The 10,313-nt window shown below is 33.8% G+C and overlaps 1 protein-coding gene and 1 long non-coding RNA gene across 4 annotated transcripts; one reads left to right on the top strand and one right to left on the bottom strand.

Annotated features, from left to right (window-relative positions):
• Positions 1-2,577: 2,577 nt before the first annotated feature.
• On the top strand, positions 2,578-6,842 carry LOC118046588 (uncharacterized). Of its 3 annotated transcripts, XR_004687200.2 has the most exons (11): positions 2,578-2,895; positions 3,044-3,138; positions 3,298-3,362; positions 3,541-3,584; positions 3,727-3,804; positions 3,933-4,086; positions 4,877-5,053; positions 5,367-5,435; positions 5,522-5,676; positions 6,238-6,379; positions 6,559-6,842. XR_004687200.2 is itself a non-coding variant. In XM_035055562.2 (10 exons), exons 1-9 carry the CDS (start codon positions 2,771-2,773, stop codon positions 5,630-5,632), a joined length of 918 nt encoding a protein of 305 aa, XP_034911453.1. In that variant the 5' UTR covers positions 2,578-2,770; the 3' UTR covers positions 5,633-5,680; positions 6,559-6,842. The 3 variants fall into 3 exon arrangements, 2 of the variants coding, with proteins under 2 accessions (XP_034911453.1, XP_034911451.1); XM_035055562.2 differs by lacking the exon at positions 6,238-6,379 and having other exon boundaries at positions 5,522-5,680; XM_035055560.2 differs by lacking the exon at positions 6,238-6,379 and having other exon boundaries at positions 2,581-2,895.
• Positions 6,843-8,531: 1,689 nt separating this feature from the next.
• Positions 8,532-9,967, bottom strand: LOC118046587 (uncharacterized). The gene is made up of 2 exons (XR_004687199.2): positions 9,180-9,967; positions 8,532-8,814 (listed from the first exon to the last, which is right to left on the bottom strand). It is a non-coding gene; the product is annotated as an uncharacterized lncRNA (long non-coding RNA).
• Between the last annotated feature and the right edge of the window lie 346 nt (positions 9,968-10,313).

Here is a 10,313-nt window from a genome sequence, read left to right on the forward strand (position 1 = left end):
ATTGTTTTAAATTTATATCTTGCAAAACTTATGCAACATGATAATCAAAGGCTTGATTTTGACTATAATTAGTATAATTTTTTTTAACGATATAAGTTATTTGTGGATTTCATTTCCATAAAATTAAAATTCGTATTCATTCCCCATAATTTCTCATGTAAACTATTAATATATTAATTGTTATATTACTTTGTTTTAACTGGTAAATATATAGAAAAAAAGTTATAAATTGATGCTTGATCCTTGACGTAATTAATGTTAAATGACCTAACAAAATTTAAAGGGACTCATTTCTTGTAAATGACGAAGTAAATAATTTGATTTGTCAAAGAAATAAAGGAATTAACGTGAATAAAATAAAGATATTTAGACTTTTTTATTATTTATTTATTTATGATTTTAACTGTATTATATTATTAATTATTATTTGACTAAAATTATTAATATATAATTAATTAAAATATTACTTATAATTTTTCAATTCAAATTTATAATTCAAGTTTATAATATATAATTATGTCGTGTTAAAATAAAAGATTTTGACAACCTTGATTACACGGCCAGCTAGTTCAGGTTTAATAGTTATCTCCATTACAGCAGAGTTCTTTCTCTCTCTTCAGAAACTTAAGACTGTAAGTTTTAAAAAACTTGGAACTGGGTCTGAGGATGTTGACAAAATTGAGGGCTAAATGAGGGAATTGTCTTACGGCATGAGAGTCCCACTTCAGGGTGGGACTGAAACCATGGAGGAACTTTTAAGCCACTCGACTGTAAGTTGATGAAATTCAGGCGACTTTCTTCTCTGCTAAAAGATCCCTGGGATGCTGTTTTTATCAGTGTTTTATGGACAATCTGGATGGAGAGGAACTTGATGCGGTTTGAGAATTTCAAGCTGAGTGCTACAAGTTGCAAGATTAGGATCATGAAGTGGGTGTCGGAAGCCGGAATCCTATAAAGAGTCATCATAATGGTGAGCTCTGTTATTGTTATAGACCTTCAAGTTTTAAAATTATTCAGATTTCAATGTCGGCGAAGCCCATCTATCATCATAAAAATATATTGGGGGGGAAGAAGATGGAAAATAATGGGGGCAGGGTTTCTGGTTTTTTTTTTTTTTTTAAAAAAGAGAAGGCTATTTAATTTGTTATTTTAAATGTAATAATAATCTTTTAAATAAATATATATTTTTATTTTAAAAAAATTGAAATAACTTTGTAATATTCTATATTAGCGGGTGAGAATTTGATAGTTGGTCTTATTAGTAGTGCTGATTACTAATTTATCAGACACATTTGCGGTTATACATGATCATCAAGAACAAATCTGCGAGGACGGTAAGTTCCAAAATGGATAATATAGCAGGTTAGGTTGAGCTATTACATGTGATATTAGAGTTGGCCATACTGGCTCCTCGGTTGCACCGACAAGTTCCTTAAAGGAGGTGGATTATAATGATTTGATAACTAACCTTATTAATAGTGCTAGTTGCTAACTTGTTTGATGTGTTTTGGGATCATGTGTGGTCATCAAGAACAAATTTACAGGGACAGTAAGATTCAAAATGAATAATATCTAGTAAGTTGGCCGACTACTACAAATATCTTATAAAGTAAAATGTTATTTATCTAAACTTTAGCACATATAACAATCATAATTTTTAAAATTTATAATTAGGTAATGGACGACATCATTAGTAGTTCTTCTAATAAATACAACAATTGATAATTTTCAGCAACACTTGACAAGGATGTCAAGACGAATAAAACTACATGATGGAAGAATAATTTTACCCACTAGAAAGCCACCTGCTTTGCTCGAAGGAGACGAATTGACTAAACAAGTGGCGTGCGTTGCATACGTAAATAATATTTTATTTTTTGTTTTATTTATTTATTAAATTACCATATTATTCATAGGATCAAATAATTAATACTAAAAAACATTTATAAAATTATGAAAAAACCCCTGACGTGAAGTTTGATTTCAAGAAAAATTTAATCATTACAATGGTCTTTAAAAGAGGCATGTTATTTTTTTTTTAATTTTTAAAAATATTCAAGTAATTTTACTGTATAAAAAAATTATAAGAAAAACCAAAATGCTATAAAAAGACAAATAGATCAATGTGATTCACCTGCAAGGCCAATTAAACCTTATTTTCAAGAGCAAGAAGTAATTTCAATGTGAATCATACATCTGTTATATTACTCTTGCAACATTTTTTTTTTGGTTAATAAAAAAAATCATTCATAGCTATCCGCCGAACCTTAGCAGCTTTGCAGAAATTAATGTCAGTCTAGGATGGATGGACATGGCCCACCATAAGCGAAGTTGATACTGAGAATCAATTGTTAGGCAGCCGTACATGGAAGGAACGAGCTAGTCTATTTGAAATTATAATAGTAATTTTAATTTAAAATATATTTTTAATACCAACACATCAAAATAATATAAATATATATATATAAAACTATTTTAAATAAAAGAATTTCAAAATTTTTAAAAACATAATTTAAACGCTGAACACCGAAAAAAAAAACCAGCATAAAATAAACCACCCTGCTTGAATTATTCTTCTTATTCTTTCTTCTTTTCTCCCAATTTGAAAGAATATTCCGTTACCAATAACCGTGACTTGGAGAGAACAAACGCAACCAGCCATCGAAAAATCATCGGCTTGCTTAAATTCGGTTATTTTCTCATCAACAGTTACACCACTATAAAGGAAAAACTCATTTCTCTTCTCACCTTCGCCATCATTTCGACAAAAATGGAAAACCAGCCGACGATCATGGTGACTAACGATGACGGTATCGACGCACCAGGACTGCGAGCGCTGGTTCAGGTCTTGGTCTCTACCCGGCGATTCCAGGTCCTTGTTTGCGCTCCGGACTCGTGCGTTCTCTCTATCTCCGAAATTATATAAGCTCTTTCTTGAATTGTAAAGTGTGGGAAGTTATTTTATTATATGGTGAAAGAAATCGTTTTTTGCATGAGTTAATCGTGAGTTTAGAATTAATTTTTTTATTGGATTAATTTGAAGGGAGAAATCAGCTATGAGCCATAGTATTACATGGCGGGAACCAATTGCTGCTCGACGAGTGGAAATTGAAGGAGCTACTGCCTATGCGATTGCTGGTTTGTTTGCTTTTTTCTTGTCATTCATAGAAAACATTTTCACTTCCATTTTTAATTCACTTTTAATTTTTTGTAACAACAATATTTGTTTTTAGATTAATTGCAAGAACTTAAAGAAATTAAAAAGTTTCGCGTTTTTTTTTTTATGTTATTGTGCAGGAACTCCGGCTGATTGTACTTCTTTAGGAATCTCCAAATCACTCTTTCCTTTAATTCCTGACCTGGTAACTCTCTCTTAATTCTATTTAACTGTAGCTATAAAAATGTTGATAATCTTCTCCTTTTTTTCGGTCATGAAAAATAATGCATTTGGATTTGCATCGCAATGACAAATCAATAATTTGATCTCTTTGATGTTAGCTATAGGAATGTTTGATTATGTAGATTGGATTTTGTAAACAGGTAATTAGCGGCATAAACATGGGGAGCAACTGTGGTTATCACATGTTAGTATTAATTAATATTTTTTTTTCTTTTTTCTTTTTTAAATAAATGTAGAATCTACATCTTTTAATATCTTGTCATTCATGTATTGATGGTCTCCTCAACTGCCCATTTATAAGTAAGAGTTTTTCTTTGGAGTTGCAGTGTTTACTCAGGAACAGTCGCTGGTGCTCGAGAGGCCTTCTTTAATGACATACCTGCAATCTCTGTATCATATAATTGGTATACAGACATATTTTTCAGGCTACATAGCTAGATCAGTGATACTGTTATTGTTGCTTAGTATCTTACTACGTACCATGTGAATAGCAATTTGTTTCTCCCATATGACTGCTTGCTTGGTTGTACAGGTCTGGAGGTCAGAGCAAAGTTGAGAACTTCACTCTTTCTGCTGAGGCTTGCATACCAATAATAACTGCAGTACTCGTTGAGATCAAGAATAAAACTTATCCTTTAAGGTGTTTTTTGAATATTGATCTTCCAACAGATGTTGCTAATAATAAGGTAAATTGATAAATCCGAGACCAGGTTCTCAACATATCACAGTTGCATATGAAATCATGAAACATTTTGGCATTTTTGTTTATTTGGGACGCATCTTCTAGATTGAGCTACTTTGGTGTGTTTTCCAGAGAAAGGGGTCGTGTCATTTTAAAGGATTTCGTCCTGATTTTTGTCTGGATTCGACCTTCCATTTATTGATATTCCTTCAATGTTACAGCTGACCTAATTGCGCACATGCACACTTGTGTTTAGCTAAAGTATATCGCTCTAGTTTTTCATCTGAAATATGCACAAATGCCGCATGAATTTTTTCTGATTGATAGTAGCAGATATCGAACATCATATCTCTTATGTCAGGTTAACTTTTTTTTTTCTTCATTATTTGCTGAAGTAATGAGTTTTTTCTCTCTTAATCTTTTCTTCTTTTAATCTCATGTTAGATGATGAATTTTTAGCCCAGACAGGTTTAAGGTTAAAGCTACGCCTCATAAAGATCCTAAGGTGTTGTATGCTGTATGGTCCCCTGTATGTGGTTATCATGATAATATCAAAAATCTGATTTGCACGTGATTCCTTCTAATTCTGTGAATGAATTACTGTAGCATGCCTAAGGAGGGCAAGGGAGGCACTGATTTTATAACTCATTTTCATTTTGTTCTTTATTGTGTTTGTTAATCGAAGTTTAGGACTTGCATGTTTTCTAGTTTTATCATTGATTTACTAATTCTTCCATGCTTTTAAATGAAAATTTAGATGTGCTATTTTTAATTGTTTCTTGTGCCTCCAAAAGGGGTATAAGCTGACCAAGCAGGGTAAAAGCATATATAAAATGGGGTGGAGCCAAGTTACTTCTGACATGCAAGGAGGGAAAATGTTATCAACAATGACAATGGATATGGATTCAACTGCGCCAATAGAGACTGGTGCATTAAATTTATCACAAGACCATCTTTTGTTCAAGAGAGAAGTGAGTCTTTTTCCTTATTGCCTCTCCGCCCCTTTAATGAAAATATTTTATTTGTGTTTCTACGTTGATATTCTTATAATTTTATTTGATCTAAACACTTTGAGTAAGCTATGATCTATTGCCGCTTCAAGAGGAGATGGAAATAAACTTGATGGTAGGCTGCTGATTATGCATAAGCTGGAAAATTATTGTGCTTTGTAAAGGAGTTGAAGATGGAAGGATATTGCTGTTAATAATCATTTGTTTACTCAGAAAAGTTTTTTGTTCTTAGATTCCAAATTTAAATGTAATATGGTATTTTCAATTCTTTTAGGTATTAGGAGGGAAACTTGATGAAGGTGACATCGATGATGCGGACTACAAATTTCTTCAGCAAGGATATGTGGGCATCTTTTCTTTACTTGTTTGAATCTTTCTGAGTAGAGAAGCACATGATTAAGACGACTCTTTCATTTCATGTCATTTCAGATTACTGTAACTCCCCTTGGTGCCCTCTCCCATGCAGAGATAGGCTGCCACTCATACTTTAAAGATTGGCTGCCAAGTGTTGGAGAACACCCGTCTGCGTCATCCTTATAATCCTTGGAATCCCTGCCCAGTGAGAACAGCACAGCACAAGCCTTGTAAGTAAGGATGGCAAGGCAATGATATCAGAAATTTACTCCCTAATGTCATTCCTAAAATACGAAGTGTTTCTATCGCCTTGCATGACCAGAACATTGCTTCAACATTTGAAAACTTAGTCTTTATGCCGTTCTACTTGGAAGTTTGGAACTTGCTTGTACTTCCCCCCCTGACATTGAGTATCCTCTGTTAACTGACAGGAAAAATACCCACTTTTTATTTAGCAATAGGTTTATTGGTTTTCTTGAAGGGCTAAATTGCATCTGGCCCCTATAACCATTTATCATCTTTACTAATTAGGAATCTTGAATAATTGGTGAGTTATGTGTTATGGTAACGGATCCTTTTTATTATTCCCCCCTAATAATCTTTTTCTCTCTGCTATAATTTGCTTATAAGAAATGCCTATAAGACTGTACTTGTGTTTAATCTGCAATTATTATTTTAAAGAATAATTATGCTCTGGCCCTTCTTCAATTTGTCCCTGTATATCCTGTTGCTTGTTGTACATGGCCAAAATGTCGGTATGTTTGATATTATGTTTGATATGTTGTTGGCAGTAATTTGTGGTATAACCTGAATTGATCTTGTCTGGGAAAGAATACGGTGTCTAGCCAAGAAATTTGCCAACTGTTTTGACATGGCTAGGAGAGTATACTTCTAATGTCTAGTGACAGGCGGTCCGCAGATTCAGCTTATTGGGTATGAAGGTTATGTAATGCAGGCTTGGTGAATACAATGCTACAAATGTCCATGATTGATCCTTTCCCTTCATCACTGAATTCCTTTGTTTGATACTTTTTGCAAGAGCTCCATTTTGTTTAGCATCGCTTCTAATATTTTGGTGCTGTCTGTTGACTGAACAGTGGTGGTTCATGCAGGGCTGTTGCTTTTCAGCGGATCAAAAGGGCTTTTCAACAGCAAGAGCGGACGAAATGATTCTTTGGGCTCCTTGCGTATCTGATGCAATTTTTCACCTGCCTCCAGCTTACGAGGTTTTACATGCAATTGAACTCTTTTCCAATAAAAAATGTCATGAATGCTTTGAAAACTTTATTTAGCAAGAAGAGCCCGTACTATCTGTTCGAAACCCGTTGGTCAAAATAGTAATAACTTGTGTGTTTGCTTCAAGTTACTATGAGAATTTAGGGATTTGATTTTTTTTTTTTCCCTTTACTTTTTGTTAGGTGGTATTAGCTACCAACATTGCCTATATGTTTAGGAGTGTGAAATATAGTTGACCAAACTATGCGACATTATGGTGCTTTTAACGTCCTAAGCCGAAATCTTCCCGTAAATGAAACAACATTTAAAGGAATAAATGCCTAGAATCTAGAAGTTTCAATTTCGAGGACCCCCAGAATGGTTTGGAATTGTTTTTAAATGCTGGCAATATTTTCTAGATACCAGAAACTTGTGCTTTCCTCCTGAAGAAATGTAGAAATGAACTAAAGATAGCACAAAATTCAGTCAACCTGTATCCTTTCACTTCTTGGAAGAACATGGAGTTGCTCGTCAATAGCACAACTTTACCACCAAATAGATCTTGTGCCGATGATAACCAAGTGGCTATGATGGTGCAATATTTACTAGGTTGACTGATATCTAAAAGAATGTTCACTAAATTTTAAGTGGTTGATTTGATGACAATTTTATTTTTATTTAATGAACTCAAATCTTGGAGCTAGCGTTTCAAAAAAATGTTAAATTTTTATGAATTCTTTATCCAAGGTGTATTTTTAAAATTATCTAAAAAATATATATTATCACAATGATATTTTTACATGGATTTTAAAAAAAAAAAAACTTAATCTAATCTTCTAAAATAAACTCAACATGCTGCATGTTAAAAACTGAGGAATTAGCTGGTGTTGTCTGTGTTTAATGAGTGATTAGTGATATTCTATTAGTTATTTCTTAAATTCATTTTAAAAGAAAAAAAATTGATACCCTGAATCTACTTTAAAAAAAAAATGATACAATTAGAATGGAAAAATCCTAAATGAAGACATTCTTATTATTTTTTATAGGTTACGAGTTTTTTTTTTTTTTTTTTGTCTGTTTCTTTCTTTAAAGTGAATCCAAAAATTAATTAATAAGATACCATTAATTAGTACTTGAACATCATACAATATTTTGGGTGATTTATTTGCAATCTTTTGTTTAAAGAAACTATAATGAAAATCAAAAATAATTTTCAATTATTAGGTACTTACCCACACAACCGACCTTTCTTCCCTCCATGATTCATGTCCATTTTTTTTTTCAATATGAAAAGCAATTCGGATTCAGCTATATTATCTTGGTAGACAAATTAAGATTGTTAATCTGTATTGGCTTTTTAGTTTAGTCAAAGCCATATGTGCATGTTATATTTAAAATATAATGCACATTTGAATTTAAAAAAGGTTCCATGTGCCACATGTAAATCGATCTAACTCAAATTAATATAAAACAGTTTCCCCAAAGATTTCCTAGACAAATTGAATGAACAGAACACCGGTGGGATTGATAGCTAGGAATAATAATAATAATAATAATAATTGAAGAAGAATTTATTATAGAGTTGAAAATCATGCAGGTTAACCCATCCATTCTATAGTTTTCCAAAGTCAACTTCAGGTTGATATGAAAGAAGAAACAAACTGCTACACCCAACTGCTGAAACCGACAAAGCAACAATAACAAAGCAAATTGAAGAGAAATAGAGCCATCTTTCACCCAATGCTTCTTAATTTAAGGCCTTTCACTGACTAAGATTGTTTATATTCTTCGAATTAATACTCTTTCAGAGTCGGTGTTAACCATCTGCATATAGTTTTTTTTTAACAAAGAAAAGAAAACGAGCATGAAGTTTGCGGAAAAAGCTATGTTCTAATATATAGCTCAGATGACAAGGAATTCAATAAGCAAGCTACAAAAACAAAAATCCTTTCAAGAGATTATAGAACAAGATAAATATCTTATGTACATGAGTGGACATCTCTTAGTTTTTTGGGAACTCTGTACTTGTGTAGGCCTTCATTTTTTTGATGGCAAAGAAGGGGTATTTGACTCCACTAGTATTGACCATAGGACATGCACATCTTCATACTGGCAGGACTTTACATCCTCGTACAGAATGTATATTCCTCTTCCTGAAAAAAAATGCAAACAAATTGCACTTAAGTAATTGTACAATCAAGGATGATCGAAGCATAATGAATTGCAGCAAATCAGGCAAATCTTTTGAGGGAGTCTTTGGTGGCGAGTTAAAAAGAAATTTACAAATGGATTCTTATACAAACTAGAAGAGGAGATCGGTTTTGGATTAGTGAATCTCCTGAGTAATTTGGGACTGGTTTTAAATTCATGAGAAAAGAAATAAAAAGAAAATTAATTACAGAAGAAGGATGCATGGATGGAACAATTAGACGAACTAAAACCATGCAGAACCTAGCTATAGCACAAAGAAGACAGTATGATAAATGCAGTTATAGACTTATAGGTGTGAAGAACATACTATTTTTTGGAGCTGAGTGTAGACGAAACCACAGCTTCTTCAATGGAGAGAGGAGGGATTGCAGCCACCCCATTTGGAGAAGTGGGCGTGTCTCATCTACAGGTGAGAGAACGGGAGGGGAAAAAAAACAAGACAGGAGAACTGTATGGTTTGCTTAGACAAGGGTGGACTACTTAAGGCCAAAACTGTTGCTAGCCAAGACACATTCTTAAATCCCCAATCATGCATTTCACATTTTGCTCTCGGTGCAGTGTCGTTTTCAAACCCTTTTTCCCTTGTAGCAGAAGAAGCCACCTCACCAATCAGCAGTGCTTTGTACACCTCCATGAACGATCTCTTGATCCCTAGCCCATATCTTCTCTTACTTCACTTAAGCCCCAAGCCTCTCTTCTGAAGTCTTTTGATCTATTGTTTTATAACAAGTTTTTGGAGAGCACAGTGCCCTCGTGTGGGGTTTCTTTGTGTTCCAAGTAAACATAAGCTCCTTTCAAGAGTCCAATTCAAGAATCTCATCCCGTATCTCCACTTGTCCATTGGGTGCCTTTAAAGTGCAACTGTGCCTTGAAAGTGTTTCTTTCCTCTGGCTGACTGGAAAGTGAGATTTGTAGGAGACGAGTTAACCAGAAATGCTAAGCTCTGTCCATGAAATTGATATTTTCCAACATCTCGTCAGTTAAATGCTTATAGAAGAGATATCTGGAGAGTGAATAACTGGTCACCGTTGAAGCATCGAGCTTAGCTGACGTCCTTGAGGTATGAGAGCCAATGGTTGTGACAATGAAGACTCTCTTGCGTCTCAAAATGGAATAATAAACTCTCTTAGTTCTTCCACTTTTTCTAGTTTCAGATGAGACTTTATGCCAATATGCTGAGAATCTTTACACACACACACACATTGCCATGTAGCGCAGGCCAGGCAAGGCCATTTTTGAGGTCTCGGTGCTGGTTTTAATCTATAAGCCCATCTCGGTAAAAGTTGGGCAGTCAAGTATGGGCTAACCGATTAAAGAGCCTTAATATTTTCTGAGGCCTCTAATTTCTTCCTCCATTATATACAGAACATGTTGGAATGGGCCTGCTTTATATAGTGCAGGTTTGACCATCTGGAATACCGCGACGGAGTGTAATCATTGC

This window comes from Populus alba, chromosome 10, assembly GCF_005239225.2.
Source record: "Populus alba chromosome 10, ASM523922v2, whole genome shotgun sequence".
Classification (NCBI taxonomy): Eukaryota; Viridiplantae; Streptophyta; class Magnoliopsida; order Malpighiales; family Salicaceae; genus Populus; species Populus alba.

What these genes read in the sequence shown, in the direction of transcription:
- LOC118046588 (XM_035055562.2), top strand. Translation starts at nt 2,771, where the DNA reads ATGGAAAACCAGCCGACGATCATGGTGACTAACGATGACGGTATCGAC. An exon ending in ATCTCTGTATCATATAATTG is followed by an intron (nt 3,805 to 3,932) that starts GTATACAGACAT and finishes TTGGTTGTACAG; the next exon opens with GTCTGGAGGTCAGAGCAAAG. An exon ending in ATCTTTTGTTCAAGAGAGAA is followed by an intron (nt 5,054 to 5,366) that starts GTGAGTCTTTTT and finishes CAATTCTTTTAG; the next exon opens with GTATTAGGAGGGAAACTTGA.